Source organism: Canis lupus, chromosome 8 (assembly GCF_048164855.1).
Source record: "Canis lupus baileyi chromosome 8, mCanLup2.hap1, whole genome shotgun sequence".
NCBI classification, from domain to species: Eukaryota; Metazoa; Chordata; class Mammalia; order Carnivora; family Canidae; genus Canis; species Canis lupus.
Window position 1 is genome coordinate 72,052,244 of NC_132845.1, and position 27,515 is coordinate 72,079,758.

Sequence of the window (27,515 nt, forward strand, 5' to 3'; positions counted from 1 at the left end):
GAATCCCAGAAAGTGAAAGAAGAAGCAGAGCCCTCCCTGCCCCTCCACCCCCAGCCCTGCCAGACCCAAGTGACTTCCTCTTTCCACCCCATTTAAGGCCCAGCTGGGAGCGCCCCACAGGAGGGGAGGCCCCGCAGCCCAGCCATGGGGGACACCTTCATCCGCCACATCGCCCTTCTGGGCTTCGAGAAGCGCTTCGTCCCCAGCCAGCACTACGTGAGTAGCCACCCCGGCGCCCCGGCCCTGGCGGGAGGGCAGGGGCCTGGCCCCAGTCGGCTGCCCTCCTGGCTCCCCCGCCCCCCCCAGGACTCCCCTGTTGGCGCCCTACCCCTGCAGGGCGCTCCTCGCGCAGCCCTCCCCATCCCAGCTCCCAGGCAGTGCTCCTCCAGGAGCAGCCATCTGTCCCCGGGGGCTGTGGGGTCCCTTACATTACATGACCCTGCCGAGCGGCCACCCCACCCCGTCCTGGGAGGCTGGGACGCGTCTGCCCAGACACATCCACCCCACCCCACCCCACCCCACCCCAGGGTGCCCCAGGCCAGAGGAAGCCCAGGGAGGAACTCTGCTTGGTCAACCGTACGGTGTTTGTAGGGCGCTTTTAGCATCCTATGCCGAGACTTTTCTTCTTGTTCACTTTTAATTTTGAAGTAATTTCGAACTTAAACTACCAATAGCTCCAACATTCCTCCGCCACCACATCTGTACTCCCTGTCTCTCCCCTTCCCTGTCCCCCTCTTCCCTCCCTCCCTCTCTCTTCTCCCCCCGACTCCCAACTCTTTCTCTCTCTGAATGGGACTTTTCTGAATCATTACAGAGCAAATGGGAGACATTGTGTTTCTTTACTCCTAAATACTACTATGTATGTATTTTTTTAAAGATTTATCTATTTATTTGAGAGAGAGAGATTGAGAGAGAGAGAGAGAGAGAGAAGCAAAGAGAATCTCAAATAGACTCCCGCGCTGCGTGCCTGGGCTCAACCTCACCACCGTGAGATCATGACCTGAGCAGAAACCAAGAGAGCCACCCAGGCGCCTCTCTACTGTGTATTTCTTAAAATCAAGGACATTCTCTTACACCACAATGCAAATATGTTAACATCAGCAAATTAACGTGGATGAAACACTTGTTATCCAACCCACGGACTTCACTCAGATTTCACCTGTTCCCCTACTTGTCCTCTGTAGTAAAAATATTCCAGGTTTGGGATCCAACCCAGGACCACCTGCTGCATTTCACTTATTGTGACTCTTCAGACTTCCTTAATCTGGGTCAGTTTTTTTTTTGTTGTTGTTGTTTAAGTTTTATTTATTTAAGTCATCTCTATACCCAACATGGGGCTCGAACACATGACCCCGAGATCAAGCATCACACCCTCCTCCAACTGAGCCAGCCAGGTGCTCTTGGGTCAGACTTAATGTTTCTTTGTCCTTCTCAACTTTGACATTTTGAAGAGCTGGAGCCAGTCGTTTTGTAGGATGTCCCTTCTACAAAAAGTTTTGTCTAACCCTTCTTCATTAGATTGGGGTCATGTGCCGGTGGCAGAACTACCCCAGAAGTGACACTGTGTTCTCGCCGATCCTATCAGGCGGCAGGCGACTTTGCTGGTTCCTGTGTTGGTGATGCTAGTTTCGATCACTAAGTGTCTCTACTGTAAAGTTACTATTTCATCACTAATTTGTGATGAATAATTAACCTGCGGGGAGATTCTCCGCAACTATATGCATCTCCTGTTCCTTCCACAGTATGTGGATGACTCTTGCCTGAGTCAAATTGCTATACTGAGCGCCAAATAGTGATTTTTAAACTCTACTGTTGCTTCTGCCTTTAGTAGCTAACATTTTACCGGTAAAGTTCTTCCCCTCTTCCTACTGACTTGTGTCAATGTGGACGTGTGGATTTCTCTTTTATTCCATGGGCTACCGTCCGTCACTGTCGTACCTCATCTTATGCTCCCATCGTCTCGGAAGGGGCCAGTGGGAGCCCCTTCAAGCTGGCTCCCTGTGCTCTTTGGACATAGCCTGGCATTCTCTGAGCACATTCTTAACTTCTGGAACGAGACGCTCCAGCTGACCTGCTGCTTCCCAGCCCGAGCCCTGGACTCGACCACTGCACTAAGGACCTCTGTTTCTTTGCAGTGGGGGGCGGTGTCAGAACCCTAGATCTCAACGCTGAGTGTTGAGGCTCATTGCCTCTGAGGTCCTTTCAGACTCGGGGAAAGAGCGATTCCATCTCATTCTCGTTACTCTGCTTTATGTTTGCAGAGCCCGTCTCTCCACGAGAACCCTGGCGCCCACTAGATTAACAGCTGTACCCCTTTGCTCGGTCCTGCAAACCACATGAGCTTGTTTTATCACAATGACGGCTTCCGCGCCATCATGAACAATCAGCCTACAAACCTATGAAGTCAATTCTAAGTTTTCTTTGCAGGTTTTTTTTTTTCTTTTTCTCCTTTTGGATTGAGGGTAGAAATACTGTAAAAGTTACTTGGATTTTTTTTTCCTTTTCCAGTTTTCTTTAATATGGTTGTGACCCATTCGATAGTGAAGTTCATTTGTTTTCATTTGTTTCCAATTTAAAGTCTTAAAAAAAATCCTTGTTGATCTAATTTTATTTTTAAATATGTAATATATTAACATGTTTGAAATGATCCAACATCAGGCAGCCCGGGTGGCTCAGCGATTTAGCGCCGCCTTCAGCCCAGGGTGTCATCCTGGAGTCCCGGGATCGAGTCCCACGTTGGGCTCCCTGCATGGGGCTGGCTTCTCCCTCTGCCTGTGTCTCTGCCTCTCTCTCTGTGTCTCTCACAAATAAATAAATAAAATCTTTTTAAAAAATGAAATGATCCAACATCAAAACTTTACAAAAAGATATGCTCAAAGACTCATTTTGGTTTATCTTTCCTATATTTCTCTTTGCAAAGATAGAGAGGTGGGCAGCAGGGGGATGGGGGGGTGGGAGGGTACACAGAGCCACCTGGTTGGCTCAGTCCATGGAGCATGAGACTCTTGATCTTGGGGTTGTGAGTTCAAGCACCACATTGGGTGTAGAGATTGCTTAAAAATAACATATTTTTATTTTTATTTTTTAATTTAAGAGAGAGAGCACATGATCAGGGGGCAGGGGGAGAGGGAGAGAATCTCAAGTAGATTCCATACTGAGTGTGGAGTCTGATAAGGACTCCATCTCACGACCCTGAGATCATGACCTGAGCCAAAATCAAGAGTTGGAAGCTTAACTGACTGAGCCACCCAGGCGCCCCTAAAAACAAAATCTTTAAGAAAGAAGGAAGGAAGGAAGGAAGGAAGGAAGGAAGGAAGGAAGGAAGGAAGGAAGGAAGGAAAAATATAATTTTCTTGGGTGCCTGGCTGGTTCAGTATGTAGAGCATGTGACTCTTGATCTTGGAGTTGTGAGTTTGAGTCCCACATGGGACATAGAGACTACTTAAATAAATAAAACTTCAGGGGCACCTGGATGGTTGGGCAGTTAAGTATCTGCCTTCAGCTCAGGTCATGATCTTGGGGTCCTGGGGTGGAGCCCCACGTCGGGCTCCCTGCTCAGTGGGGGAGCTTGCTTCTCCCTCTGCTGCTCCCCCTGCTTGTGCTCTGTCAAACAAATAAATAAAATCTTTTTTAAAAGTAATAAAATAAAATCTTAAAAAAGGAGAAACTAAAAGCTCACTTTTACTCCTGTAGTTTGAAATACCACTTTTATCATATTTTAAATTTCCATGTGTACTTGGATATATTTCTAGATTTTGTATCCTATTCCACTGAGGTTTTTTTGTTCACACACCACTAGTATACAATTGTTGTTTTAAATATTGTGGTATATATTTTTGCATGCTCCCCTGAGCTGGCCAGGTGCCCCTATTTTTTTCTTTCACTGTAAAATTAATATAAAATGAAATCCACAAGTCTTAGAGGTACATTTGCTGAATTTCGATGGTACATGTCCCTACATAACCCTCATCAAGACGTAGATTACCATTGCCCCAGGTCCCCTCCCTCCACCAACCCCCAGAGGCTACCACTGTTCTGATTTTTCCCCCTTTACTTGGTTGCACTTGCTCTAGAACGTCATAGAAAAGGAATCCTACCATGTATCTGGCTTCTTCCACTCAGCATAATGCTTTTGAGCTTCATCCGTGTGGATGCACCTGTCAGTGATTTGTTCCGTTTTGTGGCTCAGTAGAATTCTCCTGGCTCTATCTTGGTTTTCCTTACCAAGTTTGTATTTTTTCTCTTTCTAATAATGGCTTCACTGAGATATAATTCACCTATATAAAGTGTACAATTCAACGGTTTTTAGTGATCAGAATCGTGCAACCAACATACAACCAATAAATACATATTTTTAAAGATTTGTTAGAGGGAGGGGCGGCCGGGTGGCTCCCGGTTGAGCACGGGCCTTTGGCTCAGGGCGTGATCCCGGGATCCTGGGATCGAGTCCCACATCGGGCTCCCTGCACGGAGCCTGCTCCTCCCTCTGCCTGTGTCTCTGCCTCTCTCTGTCTCTCATGAATAAATAAATGAATAAAATATTTAAAAAAACGATTTGTTAGAGCGCACACAAGCAGGAGGGGCAGAGGGAGAGGGACAGAGTCTCAAGCAGACTCCCTGCTGAGTGTGGGGGGCCGTGGGGCTGGACCTCAGCACCCCGGGGTCACGGGCTGCGCCGAACCCAAGAGTCGATGCTCTTCACCGGCTGAGCCCCCGGGGCCCCGCACAACCACTGCGGGCCCTCCGGTGGGTCGGCAGAGCTGGTCCCCGGGCTGAGCGGCCTCGCTCTCCCTCCAGCCCCGGGAGCCGCAGCCCGGCCTCCCGCCGCCCCTTACGGACCGGGAGCTTGAGCCGATTTGGGGGCCGCTGGGCGTCGGGCCCTGGGTCCCGAGCTGCAGCAGGAGCTGGAGCTGCGGCAGGAGCTGGGCTGCGCTGGGCTCCGTGAAGCCGCGGCCCCTCGCGGCGCGCCCTCCCCCTGACGGGGTCCCCCGCCCGGCCCCCCAGGTCTACATGTTTCTGGTGAAGTGGCACGACCTGTCGGAGAAGGTGGTCTACCGGCGCTTCACCGAGATCTACGAGTTCCACGTGAGTGCGGGTGCGAGTGCGGGCCGGCCCCGGCGGTGCTGGGGGGGGGGGGGTGCGCGGGGCGGCGCGGGGCGCGGCCAGGAGGGCGGGTGCCCAGGGAGGACACTGCGCAGCGGGCCCAGCTGTGCCCTTGGAGGGCGGGTGGCCCGGGTGCTGGCCAGCAGGTGGGGAGCCCAGGGCGCTCCAGCCCACAGCTGAGGGGGAGGGGACGTTATTTACTTCTCAACTTAAAAGGACATTTTCCTTAAAGTACGTTTTATTTTTAATTTAAATTCAATTCATTAACATAGTGTATTATTAATTTCAGAGGTAGAGTTCAGTGATTCATCAGTCGCGTATCACACCCGAGTGCTCATTCCATCCTGTGCCCTGCTCAATGCCCATCACCCGGTTACCCCATGCCCCCCTCCCGCCCCTCCAGTGACCCTATTTGTTTCATAGAGTTGAGAGTCTCTTATGGCTTGTCTCCCTCTCTGATTCCATCTTGTTTTATTTTTCCCTCCCTCCCCCTATGATACTGTTTTGTTTCTTAAATTCACACATGAGTAAGATCACATGACAATTGCCTTTCTCTGACTTACTTCACTTAGCATAATACCCTTTAGTTCCATTTGCATCGTTGCATATGGTAAGATTTCCTTAAAGTATGTTTAAATGGGACAAAATACACATAACACGAATTTAGCATTTTAAGCACACAGTTCAGTGGCATGAGATACATTCCCAATGTCTTGCAACCGTCACTATGCTCCAGCTCCAGGATAGTTTCATCCTCCCACACAGAGACCCTGTCCCCATTCAAGATAAACTTCAGGGGATGTTAAGGGCCGTGCCTCCTCTGTCCTTGCAGGGGACAGCCTGGTTAGTGTCACCACCAGGTTGTCATCCCAAGAGCCTGCTCTTTGACTCATGGTCACTGGCCCAATGAGGACCCTGGGCAGGTGAGAAGGCAGGGTGGTGATCCTGACACCCCAGGATTCAGGTTCTCTTGCTTTGTGGGCACCTGCTGTCAGCCAGATTGAATGAGATTCCCACAGGCTCTAAAACCCCATGGGGTTCCCCAGGCCAGACACAATAGAGATGGTCATTGGGGAGCATAGTGTGCAGAGTGTGGCTTTTGGTGGGTCTTGGTCTGAGACAGAATGTGGATGGAGGGTCCATCCACAAAGGCCTCTGTAAGCAGGGTAGTGAGTCCTGGAGTGGCGTGCCTTCCTGCACTTCTCCCATAAAATTTTTTAGTCTCTATATCCAACATGGGGCTCAAACTCACAACCACAACTTCGAGAGTCTCATGCTCTACTGACTGAGCCAGCCAGGAGCCTGGGTGGCTCAGTCCATTCATTAAGCATCTGACTCGATCTCAGCTCAGGTCTTGATCACAGGGTCTTAAGTTCATGTCCCGAGTTGGGTTCCATGCTGGGCGTGGGGGCTACTTAAAAAAAAAAATTAGGTAAATGAGTAAATAAAAACAAAATGCAGATAAACATGAAGAAGACTATAAGCAGCCCTACACACCTAGGACTCTGAATCACAATTGATGTCACTATGCTGTTTGCTAGGAGGCTTTGTTTAGTTGTTTTTTTTTTTAATTTTTAAAAATTTTTTATTTATTTATGATAGTCACACACACACAGAGAGAGAGAGAGAGAGGCAGAGACATAGGCAGAGGGAGAAGCAGGCTCCATGCACCGGGAGCCCGATGTGGGATTCGATCCCAGGTCTCCAGGATCGCGCCCTGGGCCAAAGGCAGGCGCTAAACCGCTGCGCCACCCAGGGATCCTTTGTTTTGTTTTTATGTCAGCTCTACACCCAACGTGGGGCTTGAACTCACAACCCTGAGATCAAGAGTCACCTGCTTCATTGACTGAGCCGACCAGGCCTCCCAAAAGGCTTTTTTAAGATAAAGGAATAAAACACTACAAAGGAAGTAGAAAGCTCCCTTTATCCCATGCAATTGTGTCAGCTCCAGCCCTGGGGCACTGCATGCACACCTATGCACGCGCACACACACAAGTCCAAGCACAAGATGCAATCGTGTTAAGCATGCATTTTCCACAGCCTTTCTAGAAGTCCTCAGTATGCTGGCTGCCTCCTTCTCTGCCTTGTTACTGTCATTAGGTCAGTTTTTGAGACCTGTTCATGCTGATATGTGCACGGCTCCATCTCTCCTCTTTACACTGTTCTGGGTTGTTCCATTGTCGGATTAGCCCCTTTTGCTAATTGGTGAACTCATTCATTCAACAACTATTGATCAAGCACCTACTAAGTGCCAGGTGCGTTCTACTTGGTGCGTGGGAGATGCTCGGAAGGGGACAAGGGCATAAAAAAGATGCGAGTCCTTGCCCTCCCTTGTGGATCTTAAATTCTAGTAGAGGAGTCAGGATAACAGACAAATAAAACGTAAGTAACTTATATAGTCTGTTAGGCAGTTATTTGAACTATGGAAAAAATTAATCAGTATGAGGAGGTAGACGGGAGGACTGAGTAAGGAGGGGAAATTGTCACGGAGATTTCACTGATGGGTAATATCTGAACAGTCTTTTTTTTTTTTTTTTAAAGATCTTATTTAACCATTCATGAATGACACATAGAGAGAGGCAGAGACACAGGCAGAGGGAGAAACAGGCTCCTTGAAGAAAGCCCGATGTGGGACTCGATCCCAGGATCCCGGGATCATGCCCTGAGCCAAAGGGAGATGCTCAACCACTGAGCCACCCAGACATCCCAGCAAAGTCTTGTAGAAGGAGAAAGAGAGAGGAAGTGCTATTAACAAATATAGGGAAGAATGGGAAGAGCAAGTGCAAAGGCCCTGGGGCTGGAGCAGGCCTGGAGTATTCGGGGATGATTGGAGCAGAGTGAACAAGCGAGAAGAGGGTGGTGGCAGAGGAGGTGAGTGAGGCAGGCAGGATGGGTCTGGTCTGCACAGCCTTGTAGACTAACGTGGAGCCTTTGGCTTCCATTCTGAGTGAGCTTAGAGGCAGGGAGGGGTTCTGAGCAGAGGAGAGACAGGATCCAATTTGAATGTGAAGATGGTGCTGGACTGAAGACAAAGGTGAAAGGTTGTTGTGGTAACCCGGGCTCGGAGGAAGCACAGCCCGAGGTGGGGGCTGTGTGGGTAGTGAGAAGAGTTAGATTCTGGATAAATTCTAGGACTGGAACCAGAAGGACTTGCTGGCGGGAATGTAGGAGGAGAGAGAAAGAGAGAGCCAAGGATGGCACCAGCCCAAGGGATCAGGAGCGTTGTTTCCAACCCTGTGCTTTTATGAGGTTGTAATAAAGGATCTTCCTCAATCCTTTCTTTTGTGTCTAGAAAATGTTAAAGGAAATGTTTCCTATCGAGGCAGGGGACATCAACCCAGAGAACAGGATCATCCCGCACCTGCCAGGTGAGGAGCAGGGTGGCCCGTCCTGGATCCCCTCACCTGCCCTGCGAGCTGCCCCTCCACCCCCATCCCCTCTGGGTCGTGACCTGGGACAATGCTCATGGCTTCTCGGTGTCCCTCCCCGGCCCGGCCAGCCCCGCGGTGGTTCGATGGGCAGCGGGCGGCCGAGAGTCGCCAGGGCACGCTCACCGAGTACTACAACACGCTCATGGGTCTGCCTGTCAAGATCTCCCGCTGCCCCCAACTCCTCGACTTCTTTAGAGTGCGCCCCGACGACCTCAAGCTTCCCACGGACAGCCAGTGAGTGGCCCCCTCATTCTGTCCCCGAAGCGGGAGAGGGAAGGGGGTGGTGAGCTCGGCCTGGGGAGGGGGTGCAGGGCGTCCCCCGTGTTACCGATGACTAAAGCTCAGAGGGGAGGCGACTCGCCCAAAGTCACACAGCCCCAAAGAGAAGGAGGCAGGATTCCGACTCTGGCCCATGTAACTTGGAACCCCCTCCACAGCATCCCTGCCAAGTCTCCACCTGGAGCCCCTGAACCTCGGGGGAGGCTCTGTGGGCTGGGAGTCTGAGATCCTAGGTCCTTGTCCTCACCCTGCCTTCTGAAAGCAGGTTCCCCACCTGTACCGGGTGGTAAGGGCCAGATGTCGTAATGGGTGCTGTGGAGAGTGCTTCCAAACTGTGAAGCGCGGAGCCCCAGCCGGGCTGGCGGGGTGGGGTGGGGTGTTGGTGGCAGGTGTTGAGCGCAGCACACCTCCGCTTTGTCACCTCATTGTCTGCCTGCCCGTTGGTCCAGGGCCCAGCATGGAAAGCATCTGAGAAGCTGAGTGAGGTCTCAGGGGAATGTGTTGTCCTGCTGGAGGCTGGCTGCAGAAGGTTCCTCTCTGTGTCCCTCTCTGTTCACTGAGTACAGAGTACGAGTGGGGCCTGGAGGACAGGCCACCGCGGACAGACACCAGTGCTTCGGCCTGAGTGGGCTGGCCCCTGAGCCCACCCCTGGCCCGGTGCCGGGTGGCACGGCTCCCATGGCCTGGGTGGCAGGGATGCCCACTCCCGTTGGCCATACCCCTGAGGCCCCAGAAGGGAGCTAGCCTCCAAAGTAACAGGAGGCTTTCCCAGACCAGAGTGTTCTCTTCAGCACTTGGTTCCTTCCTTGGGTCCCCAGGTGGCTGGGGCGGGGGGTGCTTTCTTTGTCAGTCCCATTGCTCCCTTCCCCCAGCAGTGACCCCCACATCCCAGGTTCCTTTTTCTTCTGGGAAGTTCTTCTGTAGGTCTGCCTGGAGCTTCTGCGCGCCCCGCAGGAAGCTGAGCGCCTCACCCAGATTCTTCTTTCCCGTAGGGTGAAAAAGCCAGAGACCTACTTGGTGCCCAAAGACGGCAAGAGCAGTGTCACGGGTGAGAGGTGGGGGCAGCTAGCTGTAGGTCACCCTGTGGGGGCTGGGGACATGATCGGGATTCCTTTTTTTTTTTTTTTTTTTTATTTTTTTTATTTTTTTATTTTTTATTTTTTTTATTGGTGTTCAATTTACTAACATACAGAATAACACCCAGTGCCCGTCACCCATTCACTCCCACCCCCCGCCCTCCTCCCCTTCTACCACCCCTAGTTCATTTCCCAGAGTTAGCAGTCTTTACGTTCTGTCTCCCTTTCTGATATTTCCCACACATTTCTTCTCCCTTCCCTTATTTTCCCTTTCACTATTATTTATATTCCCCAAATGAATGAGAACATATAATGTTTGTCCTTCTCCGACTGACTTACTTCACTCAGCTGATCGGGATTCCTGAGCAGAGGCTGTGCAGCCAAGGCCAGGGCAGGGGGTCCTCAGTGGCTGCACTAAAGCCTGGGGACCTGGGGGGGGGCGGCCACTGGACAGTGAAGCTTTCAGAGCTCATGTCTGAAGCTGCAGAGCCCAGCATGATCCCAGCTCCCTATAGCCAGGGGTGTCCTGGCTGACTGAATAGACAGGTCTGGGGGTGAAGGTGGTCATCAGGGGTCACCCAGAGGCCTGACAGTATCTGATCTGTATTGCATGATAATTGTTAATAATACAACCTGACATTTATCGAGAACTTACTCTGTCCCAGGCACTATTTATTTATTTATTTATTTATTTATTTATTTATTCATTCATTTAAGATTCCTTTATTTATTTATTTGAGAGAGAGCAGAGCAAGTGAGAACACGAGTGGTGTGGAGGAGAAGCAGAGGGAGCAGTGGTAAGAGGGAGAAGCAGGCTCCCTACTGAGCAGGGAGCCTGACATGGGGCTCTATCCTAGGACCCAGGATCATGACCGGAGCTGAAGGCAGATGCTCAACCTACTGAGCCCCCCCAGGTGCTCCCAGACACTATTTTAATGTCTTGCATGTATTAACACATGCAATTATCTCTATAACAATATGAAGTAGGGACCAGAGTGCTATTATCCCCATTTTACAGCTGGACACACTGAGGCTTGATTTAAGGTGAAACTCAGGTCAATGGGACGTCTGGGTGGCTCAGCGGTTGAGCGTCTGCCTTTGGCCCAGGGTGTGATCCTGGAGTCCCAGGATCGAGTCCCACATCAAGCTCCCTGCGTGGAGCCTGCTTCTCCCTCTGCCTGTGTCTCTGACTCTCTCTGTGTGTCTCTCATGAATAAATAAATAAAATCTTAAAAAAAAAGAAAAGAAAAAAGAAACTCAGGTCAAGGGCCACACAGACATGAAAGGTGGAACAGGATCTCAACCAGTCAGTGGGATGCCGGGACGGGTGCCATGGGCCAGTCAGTGTGGTCCAGGGACCAGCAGTGTCTTAGTCTGTGTGGGCCACCATACAACAACCACAGACTGGGGGTGGGGGTTTAAACAGCAGAAATGTATTTTCTCACAGTTCTGGAGGCTGGGAGTCTGTGATCAGGGTGTGGGCAGGGTTGGCTCTGTGGAGGCATCTCCGTGGTGTGCAGACGGCTGCCTCCTTGCTGTGCCCACACATGGCCTTCCCCTGTGCACGTACTCCTGCTGGTGTCTCCTCCTCATCCTATGAGGACACCAGTCCTATGGGGTGAGGGCCCCACCCTTATGACCTCCTTAAAGGCTCTAACTCCAAATACAGATTCTAAGGTACTGGGGCTTAGGGCTTCAACATGGGAATTTGGGGGGAGGGGAAAAGATGTATTTCAGTACATAACATGCAGTTGCATGACCTGGGGGCTGGTTAGACATGAAGATGCTCAGGTCCCACTGCAGACCTCTGGAATCAGAACCTGCCTTCCAGCGGGATCCCTGGATGATTTGTGTGCACATTAAGGTCCAGGAGGGCTGCTCCCTAACCTCATCAAGTGAGAAGGAGCATGTGTAAGGTGCATGACTAGTGTCTGGAACACACTAGGTGCTCAATAAATGCAGGGCTGTGAAGACGAGCTTGTCTCTGCTGCTTTCTCATTGGCAGGGGGCGTCCACCTCCCGTGCGCCTGGCTGGGTGGAGATGGGAACCCAGTGCCAGTCTGGAAGCCTGAGCGGGGGACTGCCGGGAGGAGGCAGCCCATCCCCTCACTGTCCACTGACCCTGCCCTCCCTCCGTCCAGACATCACAGGCCCCATCATCCTGCAGACGTACCGTGCCATTGCTGACTTCGAGAAGACCTCGAGCTCCCAGATGGCTCTAGCCACGGGTGACGTGGTGGACGTCGTGGAGAAGAGCGAGAGTGGTCAGTGTCCCTGCCCTGCTGGGGCCTTCCTCCCCTGTGCCTGCGTCCAAGGCCTCAAGCCCCCAGCCAAGGCTCTGCCCCTCAGACAGCCTCGGGCTCCCTCCCCACCCCGTCCCCTATGGGCTGTGGCTCCTTCGGGGGGTCCCCTTCTGTCCTCCCCATTCTGGTGCACCCCCCCCCCCCCCCGCCGCGGGGAGACTGCGGGCATCTGTGCATCTCCGGATTATGTCCCAGTGGCCAGGCCAGCTTCTGGGCATGACGTGTGGGAAGCAGCTTCTGAGCTGAAATCCTGGGCCTTGTGTGTGTGTCTGTATGTGATTTTGGCGTGGAGTGTGTGAAGGTGACATTTCTGAATCGCAGTGGTGGATGTCTGTGTGTCCTTGTCTGGGAGTCCTTACCACCCTGGTGGCTGCCGCAGGCTTCAAGGCCCGCCCAGACTTACTGCATCACCCCCCACTTCCCCACCCAGGCTGGTGGTTCTGCCAAACGAAGACAAAGCGAGGTTGGGTCCCGGCGTCCTACTTGGAGCCCTTGGACAGTCCTGATGAGGCAGAGGACCCAGAGCCCAACTACGAAGGTGCCACTTGCCCTCCTTGGCCATAGGATGTGGGGGAAGGGACTGGAGGGGCCCTGAGATATTGAGAAGTGGCCACTTTGGGGTTGGATATGGTTGTGGGCTGGGCAGTGGAGTCAGGGTAGAGACTCCATAGTCTGGCTTGAGGGGCCCAGGTAGCAGGTGATGCCCTTGGTCAGGACAGAGAACCAGGAGGTAGAGTAGAGGCGAGGGCGATGAGGTCCGCCTGAGATACGTAGGGGTCCCTCCGGGCCGTATGAGGTTCAGGAAGGAGCACTGCCTGGAGGCGGAGGAATCCTCGCTGACTGGAAGCGGAGAACTGGCAGTCAGTCCCCAGGTCCCCTCGATGGGGCTCACGTGGAGGTCGAAATAAATTAGAGTTGATTGCCCATAAATTACAATGGAGAGATTTCACAATTGTCTGCGGGCTTATGGCATCTCTGGAAAAACTGGAAACGGTGTGTACACACGCTGCAGTCAAGTGGCTCAGGTGCCACATGGATGGGTGCTCTACACCTGCACCCCTTGTCTGGCCACTCCTCCTGTTTAGGTGCCTGGACCCTGGTGTGGATGGTGGGAGTGGGATGGGCGGGCTCCCCTGGGTGGTCAGTGTCCCTGCCCTGCTGGGACCTTCCTCCCCTGTGCCTGCGTCCACGGCCTCAAGCCCCCAACCAAGGCTCTGCCCCTCAGACAGCCTCAGGCTCCCTCCAGGGTGCCCCACGAGTGGGTGGCAGGAGCCTGCAGAGGGAGGCCAGCAAGGAGCAGGCAGGGAGGAGGGTGGTCCTGGGCTCTAGCTGGAGGAAGCCTCAGGCTCAGAAAGAAGAGAAGGGGAAGGGAGGCAGGCCAGTGCCGGGCGGACCATCACACCACACTCCTGTCCCCACGGCCGACCAGGTGAGCCCTATGTCACCATCAAAGCCTATACTGCCGAGATGGAGGATGAAATGTCCCTGCAGGAAGGCGAAGCCATCGAAGTCATTCATAAGCTCCTGGATGGTTGGTGGGTCGTCAGGTAGGAGAGTGCCCCTCCCACCCTGAGTGTCAGCCCCGGCCTGGGGCATGGTGTGTTTGGGCTCAGTGCTGACCCCGGGTGTGGCTCTGGGTAGACCACCACCTCTCTCTGGACTCAGTTTCTACTTTGGTAGCAGATCAGCAGATCAGCAGATCCCACCACAACCTGTCTCTCAGGGTTCAGTATCCTTGCCTGAGTGGGTACCTTTTTCCTTTGTGATTTGGGGTCACTTCGCCATCTATTATTCCTTCTACAACACAGTTAATTTTTGTGTTAATTATTCTATTTGAGAACTGTCATCCCTTCTCCTTTTAAATCTTTTGTTGTAATTGATTCTTATCTGGTTGTTCCTCTTGGGCAAAGCAGAACCCTGGTGGCTTCTAGAGCCATCTCCTTGGACCTGCTGGGCCTCCCCCGGTCCTTGTACACCCTCTCAGTCCCAGTGAGCTTGTGGCCAAAACATCTGCCATCAGCTTGGCTCTGGGCTGGGGGCTCAGAGGCAGGAATTCTCAACCTTTTTGACTCTCACTTGATTTAACTGCCCATCCTGCACCCCTGAGAATCTGCCTGTGATTTTCCCACAAGCCAAGAAGAATCAGAGTTTTACCAAGCATGCTTTGTAATATGCCAAGTTTTTTCTCCCAAATTAGAGTAGTGAGAATGGAGAGAAAAGTCTTTTCAACAAGTGGTGCTGGAAACTGGAACCAGTGGGTATCCACATGGAGGGAAGTCTCATAGACCCCTACCTCACACCATGCATATTTCTTCAGGATGTGTCATGGATTTGACCAAGCACAAAACCCCAAACTAAAGAGCTTTCGGAAGAAAGCATAGGGGAACTTGGTGACCCGGAGGTAGGCAAAGGTATTTTAGACACAGAAAGCAGTGGCTGTAAAGGGAAAAAAAAAAAAACCCTGATAAACACCCTGTTGCAAATGTTTTACTGCAAACACATGTCCCCAGGGTCAAGTTGGACCTGCTAACTTCCTAGCACCACCAACATCGTGGCTGAGGGGGCCTATGTTGCTTGGATGGAAGAACTGAGGCCCAGAGGGACAGGGTCTGGTGTCAGCCAGGCTTATGGGCGTCTCCCAGTTCCAGCTGCCTTAACCCCCACTGTTTAGAGGGATCTCTGAGCCCCCCTCATCTGAGGCCCCTACTCCCCGTGTGACCGCCAGGGCTTCAAGGACTGCCTCTGTTGCAGGAAAGACGACATCACCGGCTACTTCCCATCCATGTACCTACAGAAGTCCGGGCAGGATGCTGCCCAGGCGCATCGCCAGATCAAGAGCCGAGGGGCCCCGCCCCGCAGGTGAGCGAGGGTCCCCAGGCTGGAAGGGGCTGAGGGTACCACGAGGGTGTACCACGGCCCCTCTGTGGGCCCAGGCCCTGGACTGGCAGTGCTGGGGGCGGGGGGCGGGGCTGGCGCGGGGCGGAGGGAACGCAGGGGTGTGAGGGGGCCTTGGGGGCGGCCGTGACGACTGCGGCAGGTCAGAGGGCTTCCTGGGGAGGGGCCGGGCTCAGCCTGGCGAGGGGCGTGGGACCCGGGCCTGGGCTCTGCCGCCCGGCAGAAGTCCGCGTTGTTGCGGGGCAGCTGCACGCCTGCCCCGCTCCCCAAGACCCCAGGGCCGGTCTTGCGAGTCCCCGCAGGCAGGGGACACGGGCGCGGCGGGGATAGCCAGGCGCTGAGCAACGCCCCCGTCCCGCTGGGCCCAGGTCGTCCATCCGCAACGCGCACAGCATCCACCAGCGATCGCGGAAGCGCCTCAGCCAGGACACCTATCGGCGCAACAGCGTCCGTTTTCTGCAGCAGCGCCGCCGTCAGGCGCGGCCCGGACCGCGGAGCCCGGGGAGCCCGCGCGGTGAGAGCCCGCGGCGGCCTGGGGACGGGGCCTGGGTGGGGCGGGGCCCGGGTGGGGCGGGGCCCGGGTGGGGCGGGGCCCGGGTGGGGCGGGGCCCGGGTGGGGCGGGGCCCGGGTGGGGCGGGGCCTGGGTGGGGCGGGGCCAGGGGCAGTCCTGGCAGCAAAGCCCAGGGAGCCCGTGCGGTGAGAGCCTGCAGCGGCCTGGGGGCGGGGCCTGGATGGGGGCGGGGCCTGGATGGGGGGGCCTGGGTGGGGCGGGGCCTGGGTGGGGCGGGGCCGGGGCGGGGCCAGGAGCAGTCCTGGCCGCAAAGCCCAGGGAGCCCGCGCGGGGAGAGCCCGCAGCGGCCTGGGGGCGGGGCTGCCTGGGGCGGGGCCTGGAAGACGGGGCGGGGCCTCTCACCCGGCCGCGCTTTCCGCCGCAGAGGAGCAGCCAGCGACCCAGCCCGCGAAGCCACAGCCCGCGGTGCCCCCGCGGCCCAGCGCAGACCTTATCCTGCACCGATGCAGCGAGAGCACCAAGCGGAAGCTGGCGTCTTCCGTCTGAGGCCGGGTCGCCTCCCCTAGATGGCGTCCTAGCCCCTCCGCCCTGTCGGGTCCCATCCCTGTATATACGTGTATAGATCCGGAGGTCTGGATGCCTCTGGCAGCCCCGGCCCCGCCCCACCTAACGGCTCGGCCGCTCATAGTAAATGCTGTTTGGAGTGGACAGAGGCTCTGCAGAGCAGCCGGGCGGGCTGGGCTGGGCACGCCTTTGGGGATATTTATAAAATAAGAACTGAAGGCTGTGAGTTCTGCTGGGGCGGGAGGTTGGGGGAAGTTGCAAGAACCAAGGTCCGGTTGCACTCTGCCCTGGCCTTGGCCGAGACTAAGTTTGCACGGGGCCAAGTGCACCCGTTCCCCCCTGCCCCCCCCACTGCTGGCTGTTTGGACAGAAGCTGCCTGCTAAAACTTTGGTACCACTGCAGAAGAGTCCTAAAGAAGGGTGCCACAGTGTGCAGGGTGTGCACCTTAGTTCGGTGACAAAGAAAATTGGTAATTTAGGTATACGGAGGGAGCACCTCTGATTTATTCACTGAAAGGCTGCCCAGTTAGGAGGTTGTACCAGAAAGCAATTATTCATTGATGAACAGACCCTCATCGCCCCCACAAGCAACTGCTGCCAGCCTTTGGCCTCAAAGTCTTTGCTGGTGGATCTTTTGCAAAATGCAAAGACACCAGGGTGCAGCCCGGAGCTGCAAATCTTACAAAAGCAGCCGCTTATCAAGAAGGCAGCTGCCCCTCCTGTATGGGAGGTGGCACAAGAGGATGGGAGAGGCTGGTCCCTTGGAGGGGGGGCTGATGCTTCTCAAGAGAACAACTTGAGGGTCACAACAACTGAAAGAGACCTTGAGAAGGTCACTGGGCCCTTTATTTGCATTTTTGCAGACTTGGTTTGCTGGAAAAGTCCAGCCCATCAAGTGCTATCATGCAAAGCTGTGGGAGAATTAACCACTGCGAATCCCAACCCCTTTGCTTGTTCAGTTGCAATTAAAATAAAAAACTGTGTAAGATAAAATCTTGTTTAATTTTTAGTTTCATTGTTTTTTCCAAGCTAAAGTCCTGATCAAATGTTTTCTTCACATTTTTCTGTATTTCTGGTCCCCTGGAGATGGCCTTGTGCTGGTCCCTGTTGCATGCCCGCCCAGCACTCTCCATTGGCTTCTGGAAATGCTGCGTCTGAGTTACACACACACTGTAGCCAGTTTTCTTGAGGCCGGGCATAATGCTGGGCTCTTTCTTTCATTGTTTCTGGTTCTGAGAACAACCCTGTCAGGTAGGTTTATGGAGGAGGAAACCAAGCCTCAGAAAACATAAGCAATTTTTTTAGGGTAATATGACAGAGCTGGGAGGTGGAGTCAGGCTTTTCTTTCTGATTCCAAAGCCTTACTGGATCCATTATAGTCTCCTGACCCTACAGAACTCCTGGTTTGTGGCTCAGTCCTAGTGGAAGATGCTGTGGCCAAGGGACACTCAGAGGAGGGAGGTGACGTGGGCCTGGCCTCCAGAACTCCAAGCCTCCAACCCCAGGCGTGTGTTGGAGGAGTGGCCAGTGTCCTCTGCCCACCTTGGAATGGGAAGGCAGGGCCTCAGGAGAGTTGCACTGTACCCTTTGCCCCTAGGAACTGATGGGGACCACCAAATCCAGTCCCTGGCTCCTGGGCTGGGCCCCACCGCCATGCTCCTGTGCTCTCATTTGCAGGCACCCGATCAATCCACGACCCCGGAAAACCACCTGCTCGTTCAGTCAGTTTTCCTAGGCTTGGCTCAGTCCACATGAGTGACACCACTGGGGTCCCAACACACATGCAGGGTAGAGAAGGAAGCCAGGGGTCGTAGGCGTTGAACAGCCCATGAGCTGGGGCTGAAGCATCAGCCGCCTGTAGTCAACAGCCCAAAGCTGGAAATCCAGTCCAGTCCAGCCACAGAAGGCAGCCCAGGCTGAGCCCGGCTGTCCCCTCAGCATCACCAGATGGGCTAACCACTGGAAAGCTACACACGACAGCCACCTGTCATGGAACAACTTGGGAGTCACACAGACCTAATCTGAACCCTGACCACTTCTCTGCTGTGTCACCTTGGCAGGTCACTTAATCACTCTCAGCCCTAGCTGCTGATTTATAACATGAGGGGGCTGACCCTTTCCTGCAGGGTCCACCTGACACCTGCTCAGGTAGGTACTCCAGGGGTGGGTCCCCCGACCCTGTTGTAAACCAGCCCCTTCCTCCCCCCAGGAAGTGAGCCTCTGAACTAGCCAGACCCAGCAGCACTGCAGTTAACTGCCCAATGACAGGAACTGCCGGGGTTGGGTCATTCTCCCTCAGTCTGGGGACATGCATCTGGGCTCCAGGCGGGGGCTGGAGGAAATGGCCTGGAGGCTGGTCTCTCTCCTGCAGCCTCCCTTCATTTTAATCCATTTGTCTATTGCTTCCTTTAAAAAAAATTTTTATTTATTCATGAGAGACAGAGAGAGAGAGAGAGAGGCAGAGACACAGGCAGAGGGAGAAGCAGGCTCCATGCAGGGATCCTGATGTGGGACTCAATCCTGGGACTCTAATATCATGCCCTGGGCCAAAGGCAGGCGCTAAACCACCGAGCCACCCAGGGATCCCTCTGTCCACTGCTTCCTGAATGGGTCATCACCAGGTCGGGATCATTAGCCTGTTTGTTCCCTGGAAAGATTAATTCCTCTAGTCTGGAAAGTAGCCACAACTGGGGCATCACTAATTCTAGTACCTAATAGGGATTAAGAACACATTGTGTGTGTGTGTGTGTGTGTGTGTGCGCGCGCGCGCGCGCGCATGCGAGCTTTCTACGCCAACTCTCCGGGGTTAAATGCTATATAGGAAAGGACAGGGATCCCCGGGTGGCGCAGCGGTTTGGCGCCTGCCTTTGGCCCAGGGCGTGATCTTGGAGACCCAGGATCGAATCCCACGTCGGGCTCCCGGTGCATGGAGCCTGCTTCTCCCTCTGCCTGTGTCTCTGCCTCTCTCTCTCTCTCTCTGTGACTATCATAAATTAAAAAAAAAAAAAAAAAAAAAAAAAGGACATCAGGACAGTCTCCAAAGGACTGTCCCCAGCCTGCAAACACGTTAGATCACAAGGGGTACCATCCACAGTCAATGAGATCAAAGCAACACATCACCGTTCAATTCACTGGAGCTAATCACTAAGTCATGGTTAGGTAATAGCATATCCCTATTCTTGGAAAATATTCCCTTAAGTACTCTGGGGTAAATGATGTATGTAACCCCTTCAGATGGTTCAGGAAAAACATTAGGCACATGCATTTATACACACGTTATAGACACTCAGACACTCGTGTATACACACTTATAGGCAATGTACACACACACGTGCGCACGCGTGCGCACATGTGCGAGAGAAAGAGAGTGAGTGAGCAAGGGAGCCCAGGCAAACAACTGATAAAGCACAGGGGTCAAATTTCAACAATATGACAATCTGGCAAGAGGATGTGTAAGTGTTCTTCATACCATTCTCATTTCTGCAACTTCTTTGTAAACTTGAAATTATTTCAAAATACAATTTATCTATTTTTTAAGTCATCACTGTACCCACTGTGGGGCTCGAACTCACCACCCAGAGATCAAGAGTAGGATGCTCTACAAATTGAGCCATCCAGGCACCCCTCAAAATAAAGTTTACCAACAAACAAAAACAAAGAAACAACCTGCAAACCTCAGCTTCCTTGGCCTTTGAAAGGCCGTGTTGTTATCTGAGGTTTTCCATTTTTAACTCCTACCTTTGTGGGTCGGCGTGGAGGTAGACAGGTCACTCAGGAGTACTATGATATGTGAATGTGTCTCCATGGGACTGTTCCCAAGCTTGCAAACATGTTAGATCACAAGGGTCATCATACAAAAAGTGGGGAGATAGATGTGTGTGCATTTATACTACTCCACAAATGCACACATCTCTGTTTCTCTGTTGACTGATTTTTTTTAATCTTTTTATTTATTTAAAGATTTTATTTATTTATTTATGAAAGACACAGAGAGAGGCAAAGACAGGCAGAGGCAGAAGCAGTCTCCCTGCAGGGAGCCCAATGTGGGACTCCATCCCAGGACCCTGGGATCACGACCTGAGCTGAAGGCAGATGCTCAAACACAAATAGGTGCCCTTATTTATTTTTAAAGATTTTATTTCAGAGAGACAGCATGAGCAGGGGTGTGGGGGAGTGGCAGGAGAGGGAGAAGCAGACTCCCCAGTGAGCAGGGAGCCTGATGCGGGACTCGATCCCAGGATCCCAGGATCACACCTGAGCCGAAGGCAGATGCTCAACCACTGAGCCACCCAGGCGTCCCTCTGTTGACTGATCTAAAACATCAGTGTGCTGGACTCAGTGCCGCCAGGGGTGAGTGAAACCCGCCAGCTGTAAGGAAAGGCACCCCAGAAATACAATAAAACCGTCTTGATCTTTACTGGACTACGGTGAGGCATAAAATGTCATACAAACAGGTAGGATACTGCAAGTAACGTTTCCAAGTCAAAGTGGAAAACACTGGAAAAGAGAAAGGTTTTATAGCTCGTCTTCTCATGGTGCCATCCCTTGGGCCCAGAGGATTCTAGTCTTGTGCCCCGACTCGGGGTATGGCCGGGCACGTGTCCTAAGTCACGTCGCGATGTGGAGCATGGAATCCCACTGCGAGTCCTTTAACTGGGAGCAGTATTTTGTTTTGCTCAGTTTCATGATGGAAAACAGCTGTTCGCAAATGTAGGTGCTCCCGAACATGGAGAGAATCTTCGCGCAGTGGACTCTGTACTTGGGGTAGCTGCTCCACAGGTATTTGTAGAACTCGGGGACCCCGACCTTGTCATACTTAGCCTTCAGCACCGTGTTGCACTGCAGGTCGATGACCTCCATCTGGAGCGCTTCATGCACACTCTCGATCTTCATGGAGAAAGGGGAGCTGAACAGGGCCAGTTCGCTTTCGTAGAGTTTGAAATCAGACAACCTTTTCTGGAATTCAGTCTTCAGTTCCACGATCTTGGGAATGTAGTTCAGGCCGTCGCTTTCATTTCTGGAAACTGACTTCAGCGTGGGGAAGTGGGCCAGGTTATTCCTGGCCAAGTGAGTCTCCCAGAGGCACAGTTTGGCTAGGAACGCCCGGATCAAGTCGTACATCTGTGTCACGACCTGGGAGTGCCCTTGGAGGGAGATGTTCAAAGTGTTCAGGTGCATTGTCATATCGACCAAGAAGGCCAAGTCTCTGATCCAATCTTGAGAGCTCAGCTGAGGCAGGGGCTTTCCTCTGGATGACATGAAGGAATCAATTTCTTCCAACGATTCAAAAAATCTCTTGAGCACCAGCCCGCGACTGAGCCACTTGATCTCGGTGTAGTACAGCAGGCTGCCGTACTGACTGTCCAGTTCATAGAGCAAAGTGGTGAACTCACTGTGGTTCAGTCCACGGGAGCATATCCAGTTCACCGAGTTCACCACCACACTCATGACGTGCTCCATCTTCAACTTTTGCTCACAAAGAGATTCCGGGTGAATGATGCAACAGACCGACTTCAGATCCGAGTCCTTGCAAACCATCGCCACCTTGGATTTAAGTTTTGTGACCAATCCGTCATTCGCATCTACCATTGCGGGGGTGCCGGTAGAGGCCACACTGACCAGTTTGGACCAATCAATGTTAAACCTCTTAAGACTTTTCTCCACACGCAAAAATATCTCGTTGCCAGATTTTGTGCCCGTCATGGGCACCGTATCCAAAAGCTCTTCTGACACGTCAAAATTCTCATCCACACCACGGATGAATATGGCCAGCTGGGTGGTATTATTTATATCCGTGATCTCATCAATTGCAATAGAGTATGCCACAAACGACTTGATTTTTTCACGTAACTTCTCCCATAAGCTCCCAGCCACATCTTCTACGGGCTGCACAGCCACACTGTCATTTGGACTCACGTCTGCAAACACCTGTTTCTGTTCAGGACCCACAATTTCTGACGATCCCAAGAGGTACCTTCTGAGCCCTTTCTTCAGCTCATGGAGCTTCTCGTCTCGCATCTTCTCTGTATACTGGTCATAGTGCTTACTGTGATTTGTTTGATAATGACGCCTGAGGTTGTACTCTTTGGACACAGACATGCTCTGTTTGCATATTAAACACGTAGGGATATTCTGCACTTCCACGAAGAAATACGCTCTCTCCCACTTCTCTTGAAATACACGGCCCTCCTGGTCTATCTTTCTTTTTCCCACTTTTGACAGAGACATGGAGACAAGAAATATTTCACTTTTTTCTCTTAGCTCTACTATATGAAAAAATGACAGCAAAAACATGATGACAAACATCAGGGTGAAGTGGCTGGTGGGGGGGCATGGTTAACCCACCCCTATGGAGATAGACGGCTGACTCTCAGCTCCAGTAAATTGCTGCTGGAGGGAGTGTGGGACCTGTGGCCAGATCTTCCGATTCCGAAAGATAACTTAAAACCAATTTTTTTTTAAGGTAAACTCTATGCCATATGTGGGGCTCAAACTCTCAACCCTGAGATCAAGAGTTGCATGCTCTACCCACTGAGCCAGCCAAGCATCCCTGGCTCCCAAAAATTGACTTTTATGAAAATATCCCTGGCTTTTCTTTTTCTTGATACAAAAGTCCCTGGCTTTTCTTTTTCTTGATACAAAAGTCCCTGGCTTTTCTTTTCTCTCTTTTTAAAAGATTTTATTTATTCATGAGGGACACACAGAGAGGCAGAGACATAGGCAGAGGGAGAAGCAGGCTCCCTCTGGGGAGCCTGATGCGGGACTCGATCCCAGGACCCCAGGATCATGACCTGAGCTGAAGGCAGATGCTCAACCACTGAGCCACCCAGGTGTCCTAGTCCTTGGCCACTTATTCCCATTTTTAAAAGGTACATAAGCCCTATGAACGGCATCTTTTGAGGTTCAGCAAGTACGTTTGCCACACCTGGTTTAAGCAAGAATGATATGCAGTATGTTTACAGTTTAATGTCCATTTTTTTCCCTTGAGTCTCAAGAGAACTTTGAAATAAACCAAAAGGGGATGACCACAGAAGGCACGTGATTTACCTGCCGTGAGTCACAAAGGACCTTGGTCGTAGTCACGGAACCGCACAGAACTTACTTGTTTTAAATTTAAAGAAATCTGGCCATGATGCAGGTGAGCTCTACTTGGAGAGAACACAGGTCTAAAAATTCACTTTAAGAAAATGTGGGCAGAGACAAGAAAGAAAGTCAATTTGGTGGTTGCCTGGGGCTGAGGGTGGGAATGGGAAATGACAGAGAAATGGGTAGGAGGAATCTTTTGGGGATGACAGCAATGTTCTAATATTAGACTATAGTGACAGTTGTTGCATAACTCTGTAAATTTACTAAAAATCACTGACATGTGTATACCTCATGCTAGTGAATTTTACAGTATGTAAATTACACTTCAGTAAAGCTACAAAAAATGTACAAAACCATCCAGCAACAAGATAAGTTTAGGAATAGTAATCGGGCATTTTGAAAGAATATTTTAGTTCTTCCAGCTTTAACTGAGGAGGTTCCCTAGTGACTCAGACTCCTGAGATCTCTACATCTGCATTACTCACTCGACAGGATGCTGTTGACTCGCTTGCAATGACTCCAGAGGACATGTTCAGAATATTTAAGAGGCACAGTGGATGGGGCATCACTCAATCAAACAGATGTTGACCTCAGGACCAGAGGGGGTCCTGGGACCCCCCCTCTGTGCTAGGTGGCAACCCTTTTGGCTCTGAACTGTGGGGAGATCTTGAGGGGGAGGTCCTGGGGGATGGAGCTGAGGTGGCCAGGCAGGTAGGTGCTATCCTCAGAAGGGCTAGTTCAGTATTACGTTACTAGCCCCCCTGCCATAAAGGGGTCCTGAATGAGAGTGTGCCAGCGAGCTCCATCGAACTGTCGCATGAGAAGAAATGCCTGGTCAAGCACCAGAATTAAAGGACTTTATAACTGGCAGGCAAAGTATACTACATCTGAAGAGCATCACGCTTTGCTCTAAGGCTCAAGGCTCTAGAAGCAAGGAGCCCGTGGTGAGCGCCTGCTGAGACATTTGGCACCGCACAGTGGGGGCCAGAAAGACCATCTTGCACCCGCACCCGCAATACTCACCGTTGCTCAGCTCAAGGCCTGGAAGTGGTCTGAAGAGAAAGAGACACAGTGAATGCAACAAAGCTCTTGCCCTCTCTTGTCCGTTTAGTTCTACTTAGCAGACTTTGGGGAGTGTCAACTCTATGTTAGGTGCAGCGGGAGGTAAACAGGAGGCTGCTCGCTCTCACTAAGAAACAGGGACACGGACCTACAGCTCCCAGAAGCGGAATACGATAAAATGAGTATGAGAGGCAGCCTGGCACAGCACCTGACCTCAGAGCCCCGCCGCCCACCTCCTGGGGTAAAACAATTCTTGTGCAGCCACCTGCCCACCCAGAGCAAGGGGCTACCTTCAGACTCATTCTCACCACCAAGTAGGGAAGGCTCACTTACCGGATGACTGTGAATTTGATAAATTCTGCGGCATCCAAGATCCTTCTCATGGAGCTGATTTCCAGATAACCAGGGGCTTTGAAGACCACCCCCGGGGGCATGCCGTCAATGACCACACAGCCAGGGTTGAATGTGATTTTCCGGTAGGGAACTTTCACAGGGAAATCCACCCCGATTGCTTCACCTGTGATGAGACAGGCAACAGAAGACCATGTAAGTGTGTCACTTACTTTTCCCAGACCAGGCTTTGTCTTTAGTGCCAAGATGTCAACGTCCTTCCCGTCCAGTAACAACATGGGCCATTGGCCATCATTACTTCACAGACAATCTTACTGACTTTGACATTGGCAACGGGCAGTAAAAGATTCAGATTCTCTCCCCATGAAAGAGAAACAATCCAGCATCTACCTGTAAAAGGGTTTTATGAAGATTAAATAATCACATTCGAGTGCTAAAAGCAATGCTCAGCCATGGTAAGAACTCAGTAAATCAAAGATAGACATTATTATCGTGATTAGTGTATCCATGTAAAAGCTCTTCAGGAAAAATACACACTGATTTTGACTATAGCTCCTTCGCAGAAAGATCAGTTTCTTTTTCTATATATAATTATTTTATTAAAAAAATTTTTTTTTAAGATTTTATTTATTTACTCATGAGAGACAGAGAGAGAGGCAGAGACATAGGCAGAGGGAGAAGCAGACTCCCTGTGGGGAGCCTGATGTAGGACTCAATCCCAAGACTCTGGGATCACGACCTGAGCCAAAGGCAGATGCTCAACCACTGAGCCACCCAGGTGTCCCTATTTTTAAAGCTTTTTTAGTAAGCTCTACACCCAACATGGGGCTTGAACTCATGGCCCCAAGATCCAGAGTCACACATTCTTCTGAGCCAGCCAGGCACCCCCAGAAATATCAATAAAGTATTCCAATAAAAAGAAATATTTCAAATATATACATTTTGGATATATAAAAATGTAAAAACTTACCAAATTTTCGGCTAAAGAGGTCATTGACTTGCTCTCTTAGTTGTTTTATCTTTTCAATGCTGGATAATCTTTCCTTCTCATTATCTAAAAGTAATTAGACAATCAAGCACACTAGTGTTATTGATATATTTGCCTCCACAAAAGCTGTTGGAGGAGGTGCCTGACAGCACATGAAAGAAGCACTTTACCTGGCTTATCATTCCATTTAGTTCTTGGAAATGTGTAAATGGAAGCCATTAGAGATGATAAAGAATTTCCCAAATTATAAATCCATGTAAACACACTCCATCCTACTTTAGGGAACCTTTTCAACATTATGCAGGACAAAGATGTCCACTTTCACTTCTACTCTTCAACATTATAATAGCAATCCTAGTCAATGCAATATGACAAGTAAAAGGAATCAGATATACTAGGATTAGGAGGGAATATTTTTCAATACTTAAAATTTTTATTGTATTTAACTTTGAATAACTAAAGCAATTATGTGGTTCAAAATTCATAAGACATAGAACAGCACACAGTGAAATATCTCTCTCCCATCCCTCTCTTGGCTCTGTTTCCTTCCTTGGAGAAATTATGTTATTAGATTCTTTTGTGTCTCTCTAGATACATTTTACATATACATATTCAGAAAAGATTGCTTGACGGGCAGCAAATAAATTCCACCTCTGTAGTCAATTCTTATGTAATGGTAGCTAGTGCTTGGAGTTGCCTGCCTTGAGATGTTTTTTCCAGGTAATGCCAAGGCATGGATGTGAGAAGCAGTCTATATCCGATTAATAATGTCTGATACAAGCAAGATATTCAGTGTGTGACAATTATCCCCTCTGTAATGTATTTTATATTCTTTTTTTTTTGTATTTTATGTTCTTGAATTGTCATTCCTTAGTTGAAAGGCTGAATGAAGCAAAAAACAAAACAAAATAAAATAGCTCCAACCCATGTCATAAAATGGCTAAAATAGAACAAAAATATAACAAAAAGATATAAAATGGCTAAAATAGAACAAAAATATAACAGAAAGATAGAGAGTCAATTATGATAAAGCCAGATAAACTTCCATACCTGGAATTGTCACCTGAACAATGTTAAGATCTTCAACACCTGCTGCAGAATTTGTAATAGTGGATGAATTTGTGCTTCCTAAAAACAGAAAATGAAATTTAGAACTTCAAGAAAATTAGGTTAATTCTCTAAAAATGTCAACATGCCATTCTCATCAGAAAAGCACAGACCCAATTTTTTAAAGCTTCAGAGAACAATTAGCTGCCAGGTGGCATGGCATTAGTTATATTTGTGTCTCTGCAGTTTAGTGTTGATGTCAAAGGAGAATCTTTAAGATAAAAAGAAAAAAAAAGGATGTTGGGTGCCTGGGTGGCTCAGCTGGTTAAGAGTCTGACTCTTCATTTTGGCTCAGGTCAGGATCTCAGGGTTGAGAGATCAAGCCTGGAGTTGGGCTCCATTTTCAGGGCAGACCCTGCTTAAGACTCTCTCTCCATCTCCTTCTGCCCCTCTGCCCTGCGTATTCTCTCTCTAAAATAAATAAATCTTGGGATCCCTGGGTGGCGCAGCGGTTTGGCGCCTGCCTTTGGCCCAGGGCGTGATCCTGGAGACCCGGGATCGAATCCCACGTCGGGCTCCCGGCATGGAGCCTGCTTCTCCCTCTGCCTGTGTCTCTGCCTCTCTCTCTCTCTCTCTCTGTGTGACTACCATAAATAAATAAAAATTTAAAAATAAATAAATAAATAAATAAATCTTTAAAAAATAAAAAATAGGGATACCTGGATGGCTCGAGTCTGTTAAGCATCTGCCTTTGGCTCAGGGTGTGATCCTAGGGTCCTGGGATCAAGTCCCACATCCCTCAGGGAGCCTGCTTCTCC

The 27,515-nt window shown here is 51.0% G+C and overlaps 2 protein-coding genes across 11 annotated transcripts in view; one reads left to right on the top strand and one right to left on the bottom strand.

Moving 5' to 3' along the window:
- Positions 1-97: 97 nt before the first annotated feature.
- On the top strand, positions 98-17,156 carry NCF1 (neutrophil cytosolic factor 1). The gene is made up of 11 exons (XM_072837540.1): positions 98-216; positions 5,005-5,085; positions 8,396-8,471; positions 8,603-8,768; positions 9,806-9,861; positions 12,031-12,153; positions 12,623-12,730; positions 13,622-13,739; positions 14,944-15,051; positions 15,456-15,601; positions 16,024-17,156. The coding sequence occupies exons 1-11, from the start codon at positions 145-147 to the stop codon at positions 16,143-16,145; spliced, it is 1,176 nt and encodes a 391-aa protein (XP_072693641.1). The 5' UTR covers positions 98-144; the 3' UTR covers positions 16,146-17,156.
- Positions 17,157-17,189: 33 nt separating this feature from the next.
- The window catches only part of LOC140639096 (general transcription factor II-I repeat domain-containing protein 2), a 66,688-nt gene continuing 56,362 nt past the window's right edge, over positions 17,190-27,515 (bottom strand). For 6 of the 10 annotated variants that reach the window (XM_072837526.1, XM_072837530.1, XM_072837527.1 and 3 more), the window contains 5 exons: positions 26,701-26,778; positions 25,633-25,716; positions 24,645-24,828; positions 24,273-24,301; positions 20,275-22,375 (listed from right to left, as the gene is read on the bottom strand). In XM_072837526.1, coding sequence (XP_072693627.1) covers positions 20,772-22,375; positions 24,273-24,301; positions 24,645-24,828; positions 25,633-25,716; positions 26,701-26,778 — 1,979 coding nt within the window. In that variant the 3' untranslated portion in view covers positions 20,275-20,771. Of the gene's footprint in view, positions 17,408-20,274; positions 23,341-24,272; positions 24,302-24,644; positions 24,829-25,632; positions 25,717-26,700; positions 26,779-27,515 lie in introns of those variants that run through there. The other 4 variants (XR_012035946.1, XM_072837532.1, XM_072837533.1 and 1 more) reach the window with 4 other exon arrangements.